The sequence below is a fragment of the Oncorhynchus kisutch genome, linkage group LG16, assembly GCF_002021735.2.
Source record: "Oncorhynchus kisutch isolate 150728-3 linkage group LG16, Okis_V2, whole genome shotgun sequence".
Taxonomy (NCBI): Eukaryota; Metazoa; Chordata; class Actinopteri; order Salmoniformes; family Salmonidae; genus Oncorhynchus; species Oncorhynchus kisutch.
In genome coordinates this window covers 4,404,279-4,425,681 of record NC_034189.2, presented here as the reverse complement: position 1 = coordinate 4,425,681, position 21,403 = coordinate 4,404,279, and the positions used below count along the sequence as shown (strand labels likewise).

The 21,403-nt window shown below is 43.3% G+C and overlaps 1 protein-coding gene across 1 annotated transcript in view; it reads left to right on the top strand.

The window, feature by feature from the left end:
• The first annotated feature begins 3,726 nt into the window (after nucleotides 1-3,726).
• LOC109881160 (broad substrate specificity ATP-binding cassette transporter ABCG2) overlaps nucleotides 3,727-21,403 on the top strand; it is a 35,837-nt gene continuing 18,160 nt past the window's right edge. The window contains exons 1-9 of the mRNA XM_031791626.1: nucleotides 3,727-3,968; nucleotides 4,509-4,729; nucleotides 18,423-18,482; nucleotides 18,757-18,871; nucleotides 19,052-19,204; nucleotides 19,291-19,448; nucleotides 20,092-20,243; nucleotides 20,522-20,623; nucleotides 20,893-21,025. Coding sequence (XP_031647486.1) covers nucleotides 4,524-4,729; nucleotides 18,423-18,482; nucleotides 18,757-18,871; nucleotides 19,052-19,204; nucleotides 19,291-19,448; nucleotides 20,092-20,243; nucleotides 20,522-20,623; nucleotides 20,893-21,025 — 1,079 coding nt within the window. The 5' untranslated portion in view covers nucleotides 3,727-3,968; nucleotides 4,509-4,523. The remainder of the gene's footprint in view (nucleotides 3,969-4,508; nucleotides 4,730-18,422; nucleotides 18,483-18,756; nucleotides 18,872-19,051; nucleotides 19,205-19,290; nucleotides 19,449-20,091; nucleotides 20,244-20,521; nucleotides 20,624-20,892; nucleotides 21,026-21,403) is intronic.

Sequence of the window (21,403 nt, the reverse complement as noted above, 5' to 3'; positions counted from 1 at the left end):
TGCAATTAATTGAAAAGTTCCTCTTTGCCATGGAAATTAACTGAATCGCAAAAAACAAAACAATTTCCACTGCATTTCAGCCCTGCCACAAAAGGACCAGCTAACATCATGTCATGTCAGTGATTCTCTCGTTAACACAGTTGTGAGTGTTGATGAAGACAAAGGCTGGAGATCAATCAGTCATGCGTATTCAGTTCGAATAACAGACTGGAAGCTTCAAAAGGAGGGTGGTGCTTGGAATCATTGTTCTTCCTCTGTCAACCAAGGTTACCTGCAAGGAAACATCATTGCTTTGCACAAAAAGGGCTTCACAGGCAAGGATATTGCTGCCAGTAAGTCAGCACCTAAATCAACCATTTATCGGATCATCAAGAATTTCAAGGAGAGCGGTTCAATTGCTGTGATAGTCAATAAAAGCCTTTGACACTTATGAAATGCTTGTATTTATACTTCAGTATCCATAGAAACATCTGACAAAAATATCTAAAGACACTGAAGCAGCAAACTTTGTGGAAATGTATATTTGTGTCATTCTCAAAACTTTTGGCAACGACTGTATAGCTCTTTATCTCTGTCTCTGTCTATCTCTCTCACTCTCTCTTTCGCTGGTGGTGAGATAGATAGATAGACAGACAGAAGGACGGACGGATGGACAGACAGACAGATAGCACTATCTCTTTCTCTGGTCGTGAGATAGATAGCACCCCCCCCCCCTCTCTCTCTCTCTCTCTCTCTCTCTCTCTCTCTCTCTCTCTCTCTCTCTCCCTCTCTCTCTCAATCTTTCTCTGGTGGTGAGATGGATAGATAGATAGCACCCTCTAGTGGCTCAATGGTAGAGATTATTATTATTTATTATTATTGAGGTTGTGTAACTGTACTTTACGATGTTGGGCCCTTCCTTTGGCCCTGGAAAGTCCCTATGGACCCTGGTCAAAAGTAATGCACTACATAGGGAATATAATGGCAATGGGCCCTGGTCAAAAGTAATGCACTACATAGGGAATAGAATTCAAGAATACACATTCAGATAGATAGTTAACACTCAGATAGTAGTGCACTACATAGGGAATAGAATACAAGAATACACATTCAGATAGATAGCTAACAAAAGGAAGAGCCTGTCCACGCCCTTAGTACTTTGAACAAACTCTCTCTCCTGATACAGACTATCTACCAGATAACACGTGTACAACATTTGACATAAGAGGACCTGGTGCTGCACGGCCACACACACAATGAGATTTTATGTGAGAGGTCATGAACTCCAGCCATAAACAGGTGTCACTGTGTGTGTGTGTGTGTGTGTGTGTGTGTGTGTGTGTGTGTGTGTGTGTGTGTGTGTGTGTGTGTGTGTGTGTGTGTGTGTGTGTGTGTGTGTGTGTGTGTGTGTGTGTGTGTGTGTGTGTGTGTGTGTGTGTGTGTGTGTGTGTGCGCGTGCGTGCGTGTAATAAGGTGTAACCCTTATTTAAGGTAGCTCTGGTCCAGGGTGTTAGGTCTACAATGCGTGTAGTTAAGAAACACAGCCTATATTTCTTGTTACAAAACCCTCGCTATAAAAGGAAATTATTCAATCCCATTTTACGGCCAGCCAGAGGTGGGTACATGTGTTCCGGTCGTAAATTCCAAATGGCACCACATTCCCTAAATGGGCCCTGGTCAGAAATGTTCCAGAAATGTTCCTAACCCTGGCAGTCATTCTGAATGCAGTTTGTGGTTGAATAAAAAGGTAACCCGTTGGATATCCTAACTCTGGCTGGATTCCAATAGGAATCACATATCACTTTGCACGTCACTTTGACTTGCAGGAAGGGTTCCAATTGTTTTTTTTATACCTCATAATATCCAGGTTGGAAGGTAAAATGGAAATCCTTCAACCAGGATCTTTTGAAAGATCTGGGAAAGTTACTGGAATCTTGAAACCCTACATGCAGGTCTGATGTGGCCTGTAAACCATGAGTTTCATGCCACTGTATTAGGGTAAAGCGTAAAAATAACAACTCACGTGGTGAAGACCACAGGCCTGAACATGAACGAAATCAACAACCTTGTCTCTAACCATGTTTCCATCCACAGTTTCTATGGAAGTAAAGGCATACTGTATTTAAAATAAAAAATCCCAACAGCTGTGACGGAACAGGAAGTTCCGGGTCCAATTTTATAAATGTCAACAGATCATTTGTTTATTCGCCGTGGTGGGAAATGTGTTAGTAAAATTAATTATGCGAGAAATGGTAGCCGGAAAGGCCTTTGTGCGTAAATATTTATATAATAACCATCATATCGAAGTAAACTTCAAGTCACGTGATGATACTGTTTGAGGCCCCCTCACTATAGTTTTGATAGGCTACAAACTTATCAAATCAATTATGATGAACTTCTACAGGGGGGGTGAAAAGGCACGGGGATCTTAATTCTCCAATAAATATAGAAGGTCTTATTCTGGCAACATGATGATGGATATTAAAACTTCAGTGCACACGAAACGTTGAACTTTAAATTGTTTCTATTTAGTACATGAAAGCTTAAGTTAAAAAAACGTACATGTTGTGTTTATACGTCATCACGCACTGATTTTCATGGGGGGGGGGGGGGGGGGGGGGGGTTATGCTACTTTTCTTTATGCTGACTGTAGAATATTCACATGGAAATCTCAGTCATGTGGAAATCTAGCTTCTGTCACTAACAAATTCAGTCATGTGGAAATCTAGCTTCTGTCACTAACACATCTCAGTCAATCTAGCTTCTGTCACTAACACATCTCAGTCAATCTAGCTTCTGTCACTAACATCTCAGTCATGTGGAAATCTAGCTTCTGTCACTAACATCTCAGTCATGTGGAAATCTAGCTTCTGTCACTAACATCTCAGTCATGTGGAAATCTAGCTTCTGTCACTAACATCTCAGTCATGTGGAAATCTAGCTTCTGTCACTAACATCTCAGTCATGTGGAAATCTAGCTTCTGTCACTAACAAATTCAGTCATGTGGAAATCTAGCTTCTGTCACTAACAAATTCAGTCATGTGGAAATCTAGCTTCTGTCACTAACACATCTCAGTCATGTGGAAATCTAGCTTCTGTCACTAACAAATTCAGTCATGTGGAAATCTAGCTTCTGTCACTAACAAATCTCAGTCATGTGGAAATCTAGCTTCTGTCACTAACAAATTCAGTCATGTGGAAATCTAGCTTCTGTCACTAACAAATTCAGTCATGTGGAAATCTAGCTTCTGTCACTAACAAATCTCAGTCATGTGGAAATCTAGCTTCTGTCACTAACATCTCAGTCATGTGGAAATCTAGCTTCTGTCACTAACAAATCTCAGTCATGTGGAAATCTAGCTTCTGTCACTAACAAATTCAGTCATGTGGAAATCTAGCTTCTGTCACTAACAAATTCAGTCATGTGGAAATCTAGCTTCTGTCACTAACAAATTCAGTCATGTGGAAATCTAGCTTCTGTCACTAACACATCTCAGTCATGTGGAAATCTAGCTTCTGTCACTAACAAATTCAGTCATGTGGAAATTATATTGGAGGCGTGGCTTAGTGGGGGCGTCATTCAAAATGTACAAACTTATGCAAAAAAGCTTATCAGTTTGAGTATTGACTACAAAATCACTTTTAGTAACCTGTACTCAGATATATTAAGTAAAACAGGTACCCCCCCCCCCCCCCGCCCAGAAATGGAGCATTGACAGCACATTGGGGTTTACACTGTGTATAGGGAATAAGGCGTCATTTGGGAGGTGTTATATATCCAGCCGCTGATCAAGCCACTGTCCTCCTGTTATGTCGCGGTTTCCTCTTATCAAACTCTGACCGCACCGCAGGGCTGTAAACACATACACAGTCTCTCTCCAGATAGGTTAGACAACATATAGTACTAAGTCCACCGCAAGGAGTATTACATTCGTTGACACAGAGTAACGTTCGTAGTTTAGCGGCAACTTTCCGTTACAGGCGCAGGGTAAGTGACGCTAAATATGTAGCCTATTTTAGTTTGAACAATTATTAGCGCATGAAAATGTTTGTTTTTTTAACGATAATGAATTCATGTGAATAGATGTTACAGTTGTTTAACTTAAAGACGGGAACGGTAGAGAGCAATAGGCAATGTTTACATGATATCACTTTACTGTTGCAGAAAGAAACCAGCCAAATACACCCGTCGTATTTATTCCCACACGCTACCTCGCTGTCTCATTACTGACAGGACATGTCCCTATAATTATTCCCACACTCTACCTCGCTGTCTCATTTCTGACCGACATGTCCTTATAATTATTCCCACAGGATACCTCACTGTCTCATTTCTGACAGACATGTCCTTATAATTATTCCCACAGGATACCTCACTGTCTCATTTCTGACTGACATGTCCCTATAATTATTCCCACACGCTACCTCGCTGTCTCATTTCTGACAGGACATGTCCCTATAATTATTCCCACAGGCTACCTCGCTGTCTCATTTCTGACAGGACATGTCCCTATTATTTCCCTAATAGGAGAGCACCGTCAGAATGTCGGAGCCGTTAAACAGCCAGATCCAGGGGATGGAGGACACCAAAACTAACGGGACTCCTAAATATGAGTCTACCGGTACCGCCAAATCCCTTCAAGGTTCAACCGTTAGTTTCCATAACATCCACTATAAGGTGACGCAGAGGAGCGGCTGTCTGTGTATCAAGAGGAAGACCACTACCAAAGACATTCTCATAGATCTGAAGTAAGTCGACTAGACACTGTTGTTGAGATTTAATCAGGTCTATATCTATATAATATACAGTACCAGTCAAAGGTTTGGACACACCTACTCATTCAAGGGATTTTCTATATATTTTTTCTATATTTTCTACATTGTGGAATAATAGTGGAGACATCAAAAAAGTGTTAAACAAATATTTTTTTTAATGTTTGAGATTCTTCAAAGTAGCCACCCTTTGCCTTGATGACAGCTTTGCACACTTGGCATTCTCTCAACCAGCTTCACCTGGAATGCTTTTCCAATAGTCTTGAAAGAGTTCCCACATATGCTGAGCATTTGTTGGCTGCTTTTCCTTCACTCTGCTGTCCAACTCATCCCAAACAATCTCAATTGTTTTGAGGTTGGGTGATTGTGGAGGCCAGGTCATCTGATGCAGCATTCCATCAATGTTGGGTCATTGTCCTGTTGAAAAACAAATGATAGTCCCAATAAGCCCAATCCTGATGGGATGGCGTGTTGCTGCACAATGCTGTGGTAGCCATGCTGGTTAAGTGTGCCTTGAATTCTACATAAATCAGTGACGGCGTCACCAGCAAAGCTCCATCACACCTGTCGTTTCTCTTTCCTTATTTGAGCTGTTCTAGCTATAATATGGACTTGGTCTTTTACCAAATAGGGCTATCTTCTGTTTTACCACCCCTACCATATCAATTTACTATAGACTGTAGCCTTTACAGAGGAACCCTATCAGTCTGAGAGAATGCTTTCTGATCCTGTAATGGGGAGACTAGAATTCTATGGTTGAATTCTATACTCACTAAGTGGCTCTAGATAAGAGCGTCTGTTAAATGACCCAACGTATGTGTTGTGCTACTGTGTGTGTGAAGCGAATTCACCTGGGGAGGAGGGGACGTACATGATAACTCAGATCAAACACAAAATATTACCTTCTGTATCAGAGGAAGGAAGGAGGTTCATGAGACCAGCAGGAGGACACACACACACACACAAACGCACACACACACACACACACACACACACACACACACACACACACACACTCTAACCTAAATAATATTAAACCCAGACATTTCCTAAATAATACCTATTGAATCAGAGGAAGGAAAGGGACTGGTTCAGAGGCTCAACAGGAGGACACACACTTACACACACACTTAAACACACACACACACACGCTGTGGTCATGGGCCATTAATATCCTGAAACCCCCTGCTTTCATCAATCCATTATCTTATATAAGGAAATTACTTTCAACATGAAACAACAAACAATCTCCCATGTTGATCCATTGGGAGTCACGTCGAGAGGGGGAGCTGGGAGTAGGCGTGTCTCCCAGCAGATCACCATGGGAGACTGGAGAGGGGAAGCTGGGAGTAGGCGTGTCTTCCAGCAGGTCACCATGGGAGCAGGGAGTAGGCGTGTCTTCCAGCGGGTCACCATGGGAGCTGGGAGTAGGCGTGTCTTCCAGCGGGTCACCATGGGAGCAGGGAGTAGGCGTGTCTCCCAGCGGATGTTACTATTACTGTACAAAAACTTTAGAAAAAACTATACTAAATATATTCACATCACCAAATACTAAAACACACTGTTTTGCATTGAAGGTCTACAGTAGCCTCAACAGCACTCTGTAGGGTAGCACCATGGTGTAGTCGGAGGACAGCTTGCTTCCATCCTCCTCTGGGTACATTGACCTCAATACAAAACCTATGAGGCTCATGATTCTCACCCCCTTCCATAGACTTACACAGTAATTAGGACAACTTCCGGAGGACGTCCTCCAACCTATCAGAGCATGAACTGACATGTCCACCCAATCAAAGGATCAGAGAACGAATCTAGTACTGAAAGCATAAGCTACAACTAGCTAGCACTGCAGTGCATCGAATGTGATGAGAGAAATGTGATGAGAGAAAGACAATAGTTTTAACAGTTTTGAATTATATTTTTTTCTCCAAAAACTAAGGAGAAGCAAGAGAGAGAAAAAGAGTGGGAGAGCTAGCTATATTTCAGAGTAAAAAATGTTTTCACTTGCTTAGCTAGTGTCAACTGAAGCTAGATAGTTTAGCCTACTCAAACACCAGGCTCAAACAAAGAAGGATGCCATGTTAGCTAGCTGGCTATAACAGAGGGATGCTATGTTAGCTAGCTGGCTATAACAGAGGGATGCTATGTTAGCTAGCTGGCTATAACAGAGGGATGCTATGTTAGCTAGCTGGCTCCGACACTAGAACTCTTCCAAGTCAAGGTAAGCTTTTAGTTTTATAACTGACTAGTCTCCCAGTCCCAGCAGCATGATTCTGCCACCACCATGCTTCACCGTAGGGATGGTGCCAGGTTTCCTCCAGATGTGATGCTTGGCGTTCAGGCCAAAGAGCTAAATCCTGGTTTCATCAGACCAGAGAATCTTGTTTCTGATAGTCTGAGAGTCTTTAGGCGCCTTTTGGCAAACTCCAAGTGGGCTGTGATGTGCCTTTCCTTGAGGAGCGGCTTCCGTCAACCACTCTACCGTAAAGACCTGATTGGTGGAATGCTACAGAGATGGTTGTCCTTCTGGAAGGTTCTCCCATCTCCATAGAGGAACTCTAGAGCTCTGTCAGAGTGACCATCGAGTTATTGGTCACCTCCCTGATCAAGGCTCTTCTCCCCCTATATCTCAGTTTGGCCGGGCGCCCAGCTGTACGAAAGTCGGAGTGGTTCCAAACTTGCTTAATTTAAGAAGAGACCACTGTTCTTGGAGACCTTGAGTGCTGCAGAAATGATTTGGTACCCTTCCCCAGATCTGTGCCTTGACACAATCCTGTCTCTACGGACAATTCCTTCGACCTCATGGCTTCGTTTTAACTCTGACATTCACTGTCAACTGTTGGACGTTTCCAAATTATGTCCAATTAATTAATTGAGGTGGATTCCATTTTAGAAACTGTAGGTGTTGTGCTGTGCTGTAGGTGTTGCGCTGTCGGTGTTGACCTCTCACCTGAGTGATCGTGTGTGTGTGTGTTGCGTAACAGAGAGCAGTCTGTGTGTGTACAGTAGGCATTACATAGTCATATAACCAGCTGCGGTTTTTTTCTTGTTCAGCTGCTCTGTGTAATTATTAACTATAGTTTGTGTGAGAGGTGAACATCAGCTGATATACCTCATTATATACTCCCTACCTATAGCAACATCACCTGATATACCCCATTATATACTCCCTACCTACAGCAACATCACCTGATATACCCCATTATATACTCCCTACCTACAGCAACATCACCTGATATACCTCATTATACACTCCCTACCTACAGCAACATCACCTGATATACCCCATTATATACTCCCTACCTACAGCAACATCACCTGATATACCTCATTATATACTCCCTACCTACAACACCTGATATACCTCATTATATACTCCCTACCTACAACACCTGATATACCTCATTATATACTCCCTACCTACATCACCTGATATACCCCATTATATACTCCCTACTTACAGCAACATCACCTGATATACCCCATTATATACTCCCTACCTACAGCAACATCACCTGATATACCCCATTATATACACCCTACCTACAGCAACATCACCTGATATACCCCATTATATACACCCTACCTACAGCAACATCACCTGATATACCCCATTATACACCCCCTACCTACAGCAACATCACCTGATATACCCCATTATATACTCCCTACCTACAGCAACATCACCTGATATACCCCATTATACACTCCCTACCTACAGCAACATCACCTGATATACCTCATTATATACTCCCTACCTACAGCAACATCACCTGATATACCTCATTATATACTCCCTACCTACAGCAACATCACCTGATATACCTCATTATACACTCCCTACCTACAGCAACATCACCTGATATACCCCATTATACACTCCCTACCTACAGCAACATCACCTGATATACCCCATTATATACTCCCTACCTACAGCAACATCACCTGATATACCCCATTATATACTCCCTACCTACAGCAACATCACCTGATATACCCCATTATATACTCCCTACCTACAGCAACATCACCTGATATACCCCATTATACACTCCCTACCTACAGCAACATCACCTGATATACCCCATTATATACTCCCTACCTACAGCAACATCACCTGATATACCCCATTATATACTCCCTACCTACAGCAACATCACCTGATATACCCCATTATATACTCCCTACCTACATCACCTGATATACCCCATTATATACTCCCTACCTACAGCAACATCACCTGATATACCCCATTATACACTCCCTACCTACAGCAACATCACCTGATATACCTCATTATATACTCCCTACCTACAGCAACATCACCTGATATACCTCATTATATACTCCCTACCTACAGCAACATCACCTGATATACCCCATTATACACTCCCTACCTACAGCAACATCACCTGATATACCCCATTATATACTCCCTACCTACAGCAACATCACCTGATATACCCCATTATACACTCCCTACCTACAGCAACATCACCTGATATACCCCATTATATACTCCCTACCTACAGCAACATCACCTGATATACCCCATTATATACTCCCTACCTACATCACCTGATATACCCCATTATATACTCCCTACCTACAGCAACATCACCTGATATACCCCATTATATACTCCCTACCTACATCACCTGATATACCCCATTATATACTCCCTACCTACAACATCACCTGATATACCCCATTATATACTCCCTACCTACAACATCACCTGATATACCCCATTATATACTCCCTACCTACAGCAACATCACCTGATATACCTCATTATATACTCCCTACCTACAACATCAGCTGATATACCTCATTATATACTCCCTACCTACAGCAACATCACCTGATATACCCCATTATATACTCCCTACCTACAGCAACATCACCTGATATACCCCATTATATACTCCCTACCTACAGCAACATCACCTGATATACCCCATTATATACTCCCTACCTACAGCAACATCACCTGATATACCCCATTATATACTCCCTACCTACATCACCTGATATACCCCATTATATACTCCCTACCTACATCACCTGATATACCCCATTATATACTCCCTACCTACAGCAACATCACCTGATATACCTCATTATACACTACCTACCTACAGCAACATCACCTGATATACCCCATTATATACTCCCTACCTACAGCAACATCACCTGATATACCCCATTATATACTCCCTACCTACAGCAACATCACCTGATATACCCCATTTATATACTCCCTACCTACAGCAACATCACCTGATATACCCCATTATATACTCCCTACCTACAGCAACATCACAACATCACCTGATATACCTCATTATATACTCCCTACCTACAACACCTGATATACCTCATTATATACTCCCTACCTACAACACCTGATATACCTCATTATATACTCCCTACCTACATCACCTGATATACCTCATTATATACTCCCTACCTACATCACCTGATATACCCCATTATATACTCCCTACTTACAGCAACATCACCTGATATACCCCATTATATACACCCTACCTACAGCAACATCACCTGATATACCCCATTATATACACCCTACCTACAGCAACATCACCTGATATACCCCATTATACACCCCCTACCTACAGCAACATCACCTGATATACCCCATTATATACTCCCTACCTACAGCAACATCACCTGATATACCCCATTATACACTCCCTACCTACAGCAACATCACCTGATATACCCCATTATATACTCAATACCTACAGCAACATCACCTGATATACCTCATTATATACTCCCTGCCTACAGCAACATCACCTGATATACCTCATTATACACTCCCTACCTACAGCAACATCACCTGATATACCCCATTATACACTCCCTACCTACAGCAACATCACCTGATATACCCCATTATATACTCCCTGCCTACATCACCTGATATACCCCATTATATACTCCCTACCTACAACATCACCTGATATACCTCATTATATACTCCCTACCTACAGCAACATCACCTGATATACCCCATTATATACTCCCTACCTACAACATCACCTGATATACCTCATTATATACTCCCTACCTACAGCAACATCACCTGATATACCCCATTATATACTCCCTACCTACATCACCTGATATACCCCATTATATACTCCCTACCTACAGCAACATCACCTGATATACCTCATTATACACTCCCTACCTACAGCAACATCACCTGATATACCCCATTATATACTCCCTACCTACAGCAACATCACCTGATATACCCCATTATATACTCCCTACCTACAGCAACATCACCTGATATACCCCATTATATACTCCCTACCTACAGCAACATCACCTGATATACCCCATTATATACTCCCTACCTACAGCAACATCACCTGATATACCCCATTATATACTCCCTACCTACAGCAACATCACAACATCACCTGATATACCCCATTATATACTCCCTACCTACAGCAACATCACCTGATATACCCCATTATATACTCCCTACCTACAGCAACATCACAACATCACCTGATATACCCCATTATACACTCCCTACCTACAGCAACATCACCTGATATACCCCATTATATACTCCCTGCCTACATCACCTGATATACCCCATTATATACTCCCTACCTACAACATCACCTGATATACCCCATTATATACTCCCTACCTACAGCAACATCACCTGATATACCCCATTATATACTCCCTACCTACATCACCTGATATACCCCATTATATACTCCCTACCTACAACATCACCTGATATACCTCATTATATACTCCCTACCTACAGCAACATCACCTGATATACCCCATTATATACTCCCTACCTACAGCAACATCACCTGATATACCTCATTATATACTCCCTACCTACAACATCAGCTGATATACCTCATTATATACTCCCTACCTACAGCAACATCACCTGATATACCCCATTATACACTCCCTACCTACAGCAACATCACCTGATATACCTCATTATATACTCCCTACCTACATCACCTGATATACCCCATTATATACTCCCTACCTACAACATCACCTGATATACCTCATTATATACTCCCTACCTACAGCAACATCACCTGATATACCTCATTATATACTCCCTACCTACAACAACATCAGCTGATATACCTCATTATATACTCCCTACCTACAGCAACATCAGCTGATATACCTCATTATACACTCCCTACTTACAGCAACATCACCTGATATACCCCATTATATACTCCCTACCTACAGCAACATCACCCGATATACCCCATTATATACTCCCTACATCTACCCCTCCCATCTATCTCTGAACACATCCAGTCCCATCCTTCAGCTATATCGGTTGCAAGAGTGTTTCATAATTATTGGAAAATCTAAAAGTTCTGAATCTGGCGTTGTTTTGTGTATCAGTTCCATGTTGCCATGGAATCGGTACATCAAAAATCTCCTGTACGGCGCAGCTGTACAAGATGTTGGTCCTTAAATTAAACTGATATTCTTTTTAAAATGTATTTATCACAATTTAATTCAGACAATTCTGGTCTTTTAATGCCAACAGACAAGTCCTTTACCTTCTCCTCTTCCACTTGCATCTTCAATTTTTGATGTAATGCTGCAACCATTTGATTGTAATGATGGATTTCCATGTATTGTTTTTTTTTTTACAGAATTCCACCAGTCCTATTTATGATATAATTTACAAAAAGTATACCATTTCAAAAAAATGTAATCTAAAAAATAATGTTTGTTTTTAATCAATTAGTATATTTGAGTTTAACCACAATATTTCTTCTAATATTTGTTCTGTCTTTTTTCTGTTGCTCAAAAGTTATGTCTGTCATGTGAAACCTGCAACAAACGTTGTTGTAAATGGGTGTAATTGTCAAATATCTTCCTCTCCTCTGCAATCGTGCAGGTGTTTGAGTGAGCTTTAACCACCTGGTGTTACTATAGCGACAGGGAGAAAGAGCTAGAGAGAAATGAGAGAAACTTTACATGACTTTACATTCTGTTGAATCAGGACACAACGGTTTTGCAATTGAAAAAAAAAGCTGAGTTAAAATAGGATTTGATTTGCTTTACAATCTTATATATTTTTTAGCGGTGCTATTTCAACTGGATATGTTATTAGAAGCGGTTCTATTTCAGTTGGATCTATTTACGCTACACTCTGAGAAAAAAGGCTTCCAAAGCAGTTTTCCGGCTTTCCCCATAGGACAACCTTTTTTTGGTTCCAGGGAGAACCGTTTTGGGTTCCATGTGGAACCCTCTGTGGAAAGGGTTCTACATGGAACCCAAAATAATTCTACCTGGAACCAAAAAGGGTTCTTTAGGTTCTAGATACTGTACCACCTTTTCTTTTCCTAAGAGTGTAAGATCAGACAATCATGGACAGCTGAATAGCATGTATCTTTGGGAATACAGAGAAAAAACATTCATCATCATCAGCATAGCTAGTACAAACCTAGCTCTTACCAAGCTAGTTAGTAGGAATCTATGAACATTGAAGATCCAACATTTTGCACTCAAATTACTGTCACTGAGTAGGGATTTAATGTAGCAGAATATGTCACCGGTAACTGAGTGGGTAGCCAAGCGCTGCCATAGAGGCCACGCATCAGGCCATTGACGTGTTTCAGGAACTGTAAAGACAGAGACGAGTCATGATTAACTGTTTTACCTAAGGCTAGAAAGTACGTTGACTATGTTGCCCCTCAGCAGTCTGGCAGACAGACTGAGAGAGCTAGACAGCAAAGCAGTCTATTTACATTCTTAGTCAGCAGATAACTTCTCTAATCCTTCCCTTTGTTCCGACCTTCCATCTAAGCTAGAAAATTCAAGAATTGTAATGTCAGAATGAGTGTTGAGGGGGAGCAGGGACAGGCAACGTGTATGGTATTGTCATATGCAAAATACACAAGGATCTCTGAATCAAGAAGATCTTCACATCCATTGGGGGGGTACACGTTTCAAGAATTAGCCAAATGTATGGTTTTATTCATGTACCATCTCACTATCTATCTCTCACATACAGATACACACATAGTTAGCATGACAACGTTGAAATGTTGAACGTTGAAATTAGCGAAAATTGTTGAAATTAGCTAAAATTACCCAGCTAAGCTAGCTAGCTAAAATGACCCCGCTAAAATGACCCCGCTAACGTAGCTAGCTAAAATGACCCCGCTAACGTAGCTAGCTAAAATGACCCCGCTAACGTAGCTAGCTAAAATTACCCCGCTAACGTAGCTAGCTAAAATTACCCCGCTAACGTAGCTAGCTAAAATTTCCCCGCTAACGTAGCTAGCTAAAATTTCCCCGCTAACGTAGCTAGCTAAAATTTCCCCGCTAACGTAGCTAGCTAAAATTTCCCCGCTAACGTAGCTAGCTAAAATTTCCCCGCTAACGTAGCTAGCTAAAATTTCCCCGCTAACGTAGCTGGCTAAAATTTCCCCGCTAACGTAGCTAGCTAAAATTTCCCCGCTAACGTAGCTAGCTAAAATTTCCCAGTTAACGTAGCTAGCAAAAATTTCCCAGCTAACATAGCTAGCTAAAATTACCCTGTAACGGCGTTCTTCGTTTGTTGAAAGAGAGTCGGACCGAAATGCAGCGTGGTGGTTAATCATGATCTTTAATGAAAAAAGTGACGATACATGAAATAACTAATAAATACAAAAACAACAAACGGAACGTGAAACCTAAATACAGCCTATCTGGTGAAACTACACAGAGACAGGAACAATCACCCACGAAAAACAAAGCGAAACTCAGGCTACCTAAATACGGTTCCCAATCAGAGGCAACGAGAATCACCTGACTGCTGATTGAGAACCGCTCAGGCAGCCAAGCCTATACAACACCCCTAATCAGCCGCGATCCCAAATACTACAAACCCCAATACGAAATACAATAACATAAACCCCTGTCACACCCTGGCCTGACCAAATAAAAAACGAAAACACAAAACACAATGACCAAGGCGTGACATAGCCAACTAATGTAGCTAGCTAAAATTACCCAGTTAAGATGGCTAGAAAATCTTTCCTTGGTGTTCTTCTCCCCAACAATCTGCCATTACTTACCAAAGTAAAACAAGAATGAAGGAGAACAGGGACTACCGTTTAGCAGTCAAATCCTTTAAAAAATAAATTGTGTTAACTGTGGTTGTTTTTCAGCTATGTGGGTTGTGTAGTTTACCAGGCACTCTGTCCCAACTGCAGTATGGAATATTGCTTGCGCGTGAGGCACAGATTCTAATCCAAGGTTTTAACTACACCGATTGATGTACTGCCACCACCTACTACTATACGGAGTAGTGAAGCACAAAATATTCCATTGCTTTAGCTGGAACTGATATACCTACCTCCTTATTTAGCTACTGAAATTAAAATACAATTACTGCACTCGTTATGTTAATTGCTTAAAAGCTTTAAGGAAAAATATATTTGTCATTTTTTTCCAGGGTCAAATTCAGGTGAAATCATTTTGGACAAAATTATTGATAAATTTTTTTTTTGAAATAAATCAAATAAATGTGTATATATATATATATATATATATAATATATTTTTGTTAATCATGGTGGATTGTAGTATTTTATGGAAATAAAATACCTTTTTTATTATTGTACCATTCTGAAAACAAATGGAGTCATAATAGAAATGAAAACAGCATTCAGCGAAACAGAAGAAAATGTGCAGCACAATAAACTGTACCATTAGCAATTAGCGTACCATTAGCTAACACGGACATGACCACCATTAGAAACCAACACACACACAGCAAGCTACCGGATTCATTTAAACAACTGTATTTTAACAGCAGTGACATTTTTGTAAGGTCGTCCTGTACCATTTCTAGATCAAATGTTATGGAAGTGAATGTGAGCTTTTCAATTGGGTGGACTGCAACTACGGAAAACAAACCCACTGCCAAAGCCGGCAGTATGAACAAGATCCTTTATAGCATCGGAGGCCATGTTTGATAGGGTGGCAGAGACTGTCGCGCATTCTATAGGGTGGCAGAGACTGTCGCGCATTCTATAGGGTGGCAGAGACTGTCGCGCATTCTATAGGGTGGCAGAGACTGTCGCGCATTCTATAGGGTGGCAGAGACTGTCGCGCATTCTATAGGGTGGCAGAGACTGTCGCGCATTCTATAGGGTGGCAGAGACTGTCGCGCATTCTATAGGGTGGCAGAGACTGTCGCGCATTCTATAGGGTGGCAGAGACTGTCGCGCATTCTATAGGGTGGCAGAGACTGTCGCGCATTCTATAGGGTGGCAGAGACTGTCGCGCATTCTATAGGGTGGCAGAGACTGTCGCGCATTCTATAGGGTGGCAGAGACTGTCGCGCATTCTATAGGGTGGCAGAGACTGTCGCGCATTCTATAGGGTGGCAGAGACTGTCGCGCATTCTATAGGGTGGCAGAGACTGTCGCGCATTCTATAGGGTGGCAGAGACTGTCACGCATTCTATAGGGTGGCAGAGACTGTCGGGCACTCTATAGGGTGGCAGAGACTGTCGGGCACTCTATAGGGTGGCAGAGACTGTCGGGCACTCTATAGGGCGGCAGAGACTGTCGGGCACTCTATAGGGCGGCAGAGAATGTCGGGCACTCTATAGGGCGGCAGAGACTGTCGGGCACTCTATAGGGCGGCAGAGACTGTCGGGCACTCTATAGGGCGGCAGAGACTGTCGGGCACTCTATAGGGCGGCAGAGACTGTCGGGCACTCTATAGGGCGGCAGAGACTGTCGGGCACTCTATAGGGCGGCAGAGACTGTCGGGCACTCTATAGGGCGGCAGAGACTGTCGGGCACTCTATAGGGCGGCAGAGACTGTCGGGCACTCTATAGGGCGGCAGAGACTGTCGGGCACTCTATAGGGCGGCAGAGACTGTCGGGCACTCTATAGGGCGGCAGAGACTGTCGGGCACTCTATAGGGCGGCAGAGACTGTCGGGCACTCTATAGGGCGGCAGAGACTGTCGGGCACTCTATAGGGCGGCAGAGACTGTCGGGCACTCTATAGGGCGGCAGAGAATGTCGGACACTCTATAGGGCGGCAGAGACTGTCGGGCACTCTATAGGGCGGCAGAGACTGTCGGGCACTCTATAGGGCGGCAGAGACTGTCGGACACTCTATAGGGCGGCAGAGACTGTCGGGCACTCTATAGGGCGGCAGAGACTGTCGGGCACTCTATAGGGCGGCAGAGACTGTCGGGCACTCTATAGGGCGGCAGAGACTGTCGGACACTCTATAGGGCGGCAGAGACTGTCGGACACTCTATAGGGCGGCAGAGACTGTCGGACACTCTATAGGGCGGCAGAGACTGTCGGACACTCTATAGGGCGGCAGAGACTGTCGGACACTCTATAGGGCGGCAGAGAATGTCGGACACTCTATAGGGCGGCAGAGACTGTCGGACACTCTATAGGGCGGCAGAGACTGTCGGACACTCTATAGGGCGGCAGAGAATGTCGGACACTCTATAGGGCGGCAGAGAATGTCGGACACTCTATAGGGCGGCAGAGAATGTCGGACTATAGACGTAGCAAATTCGATGACTTCGGAGGTGAAATATATCACATTTCTTTGTTTATTTTTTTTTGTTTGTTGAATAATGTGTATTTCATCACCTGTCGATAAAACCCTGAAAAAGTTCAATGGGAGAAATCTGAAGTCGCCGGAGCCCAGAGTAGTATGACACTGACTGCATGAAGGTAGATAGGGCTACATCTGTGCTCAGGCACACGGGCTCCCTCAACGTTACCAGGACAAAGGAAACACATTCTCATTGCAACACATGGAGCACCCCAAGCAACACATGGAGCACTCCAAACAAAAGACAATGGGGGGGGGGGGAGAAATGACAAAACTCGTAATGGTTATGCCAATCCGAGAATGAGAACCCGGTAAATTACTGTAATTTAAATGCATGTATTAACAGAAATTAATGGATGAGAACGGTAATTTAAATGCATGTATTAACAGAAATGAATGAATGAGAACGGTAAATTACTGTAATTTAAATGCGTGCGTTAACAGAAATGAATGCAAATGAAGGGGATTAACACATTTACTAGGAGTGACATATGTCATGGAGACTTGATAAAAATGTTTTTTTTTAAGCAATTAAAGAGCAAAACAATTCACACAATGAAACAATGAATTCGCAAGAATTGGTGGAAGACCGCTGAGTGCAGTTTAGGAGAGCTGAGTGCATGCATTCTGGAAAGAGATTACCCATATCTTCACCATACACCCCTCCCCTTCTTCTTGTTGCAACATCGTAGACTATACTCGAGATACATTATCTGCACATATTGTAGACGCTTTTCACTGACAGCATCAACTCAATCAGCTTGACCTTTTGCCACTACCTAAATCGCGGGCTTCCCAAATAGGCATCGGCCTACACACTTGTACTTTTCAACCCACAACTATTTAAAACAATTTAAATAATGATCCTGGGTGGATAAGTCGTGCTCCTTTGGTGAGTTTTTAAAAAATTGTTTTATTTAGACGAGTAATTATTGTAATTTAAATAACCTACTGCCAACCGTTCTCCTGGAGAGTATCTGCTGGGGCTCAGCACTAACAGACGTTTGTTTCCTGTCTCTACAGCGGTCTGATGAAACCAGGACTGAACGCTATCATGGGGGCCACAGGAAGCGGGAAGTCATCGTAAGTGACATTTTCAGCTGACTGACAAACCTGTGACTCTCATTGAACGTTGTGAGCTAACATTATGACGAATGGTTGTGTTGGGGTTGTTTAAAAAAAAGTTTATTATAGTTGTCATGGTTGTGTTGAATTATAGTTGTGCAAAGGTTGTGGATGTGTTGTGTAAAGGTTGGGGTTGTATTATAGTTGTGTAAAGGTTGGGGTTGTATTATAGTTGTGTAAAGGTTGGGGTTGTGTTATAGTTGTGTAAAGGTTGTGGATGTGTTGTGTAAAGGTTTCTGGATGTGCTGGCAGCCAGGAAGGACCCAGCAGGTCTGGCTGGAGAGGTGTTGATAGACGGAGCTCCTCAACCTCCCAACTTCAAATGCCTCTCAGGATACGTGGTCCAGGTGGGGGACTGGACACACACACACACACACACACACACACACACACACACACACACACACACACAGAGACAGGCACACACAGAGACACACACACACACCAGTGACCAGACTATAGTTACCAGTGTCTGGTCTTCTCTCGCTCTCTCTCTCTCTCTCTCTCTCCCCCCAACCCCCTATCAGGATGATGTGGTGATGGGAACTCTGACTGTGAGGGAGAACTTCCGTTTCTCTGCAGCGTTGCGTCTTCCGTCCTCCGTCAGCCAGAAGGAGAAAGAGGACAAAGTCAACCGACTCATCACAGAACTGGGCCTCACTAAAGTAGCAGACTCACGGGTCAGTGTGGACGGGTTTATGTGGGGGGATGTGGGGGAGAGGACAGAGAGAGTGTGTGACTATGAATGTGTGTATTCTGTCTCCAGGTTGGTACCCAGTTGATCAGGGGAATATCAGGAGGGGAAAGGAAGAGGACAAACATCGGTATGGAGCTGATCATCGACCCTCCTGTTCTCTTTCTGGATGAACCCACCACCGGCCTGGACGCGAGCACAGCTAATTCTGTACTACTACTGCTCAAGAGGTAGAACCTGGGTATTGTAGTTCTAATATTGTAGGGCTAGTCTGGGTATTGTAGTTCTAATATTGTAGGGCTAGTCTGGGTATTGTAGTTCTAATATTGTAGGGTTAGTCTGGGTATTGTAGTCTGGGTATTGCAGTGTGGGTGTTGTAGTGCTAATACTGCGGGTTAGTCTGGGTGTTACAGTCTGGGTATTGCAGTCTGGGTGTTGTAGTCTGGGTGGGTGGGTGTTGTAGTATTGCAGTCTGGGTGTTGCAGTCTGGGTGTTGCAGTCTGGGTGTTGCAGTCTGGGTATTGCAGTCTGGGTATTGCAGTCTGGGTATTGCAGTCTGTGTATTGCAGTCTGGGTATTGCAGCCTGGGTGTTGCAGTCTGGGTGGGTGGGTGTTGTAGTCTGGGTATTGCAGTCTGGGTATTGCAGTCTGGGTGTTGCAGTCTGGGTGGGTGTTGTAGCCTGGGGTGGGTATTGCAGTCTGGGTATTGCAGTCTGGGTGTTGTAGTGTTGCAATCTGTATTGTAGTCTGGGTATTGCAGTCTGGGTATTGCAGTCTGTGTGTTGCAGTCTGTGTGTTGCAGTCTGTGTGTTGCAGTCTGTGTGTTGCAGTCTGGGTATTGTAACACTAACCCTCCTCCTCTCTCTCTAACAGGATGTCTAGTCATGGCCGTACCATCATCCTGTCCATCCACCAGCCTCGTTATTCCATCTTCCGTCTGTTTGACAGTCTGACTCTGCTGGTTAGCGGTAAACAGGTTTACCACGGCCCCGCTCAGAGTGCTCTAGACTACTTCTCGAACATCGGTGAGACTAAATCCTTAGAAATGTCATGTTTCTAGTGATTCTAAATCACACTCCTCCTGCTAACCAGACAGTGTAGTCTCAGCTCTCTGCTGGCAAACCAAGTTATGAAATGTCTAGAGTTACTGAACAGTTATTATGTCCATCATTATATTGTCTCTCTTTAGAGGTTACTAAGAACAGATGCATTCAGTGTATCAATGTTTCAACCTTTCCTGTATCCAAACCTTTTCTGTATCCATAAACAATGTAATTACAACTATGATGTCATCATTACCCAGGATACACTTGTGAAGCCCACAACAACCCGGCTGACTTCTTCCTGGACGTGATCAATGGAGATTCTACCTCCATCGCCTTCGACAGGATAACGGAAGGAGACAGTGAGTTCTGATTGGCTAAGGAGCAGAGTCAGTGGGCGGGATCAGTCAGGTCATCCAATGGGAGACATATTTTGTCTCTTCATATCCTCCCTCCCTAACTCCCCCCCCCCCCCCCCAGACTCTGACCCAGACAGGGTAAAGGAAGGAGATGGTGAGTTCTAATTGGCTAAGGAGCAGAGTCAGTGGGCGTGATCAGTCAGGTCATCCAATGGGAGACATATTTTGTCTCTTCATATCCTCCCTCCCTAACTCCCCCCCCCCCCCCCCAGACTCTGACCCAGACAGGGTAACCACTTCCAGGCAGAACATCGAGGACCATCTGGTCCAGGAGTACCGGGGCAGTCAGTACTATGGAGAGACCAAGGCCCAGTTAGAACGCATCACCATGAACAGAGAGTACAGGTACCAACACACACTCTCTCTCTCTGTCTGTCTCTCTGTCTGTCTCTCTGTCTGTCTCTCTGTCTGTCTCTCTGTCTGTCTCTCTGTCTGTCTCTCTGTCTGTCTCTCTGTCTGTCTCTCTGTCTGTCTCTCTGTCTCTCTCTCTGTCTCTCTGTCTCTCTGTCTGTCTCTCTGTCTCTCTGTCTCTCTGTCTCTCGCTCTCGCTCTCGCTCTCGCTCTTTCTCTCTCTCACTCTCAATTTTCAATTCAATTTGCTTTGTTGGCATGACATAACAATGTACATATTGCCAAAGCTTATTTCGGATATTTACAATATGATAATAATAAGAATCAAAATGGTCACCGGGACAACAGTAACAACAATAACCACAGTAACAA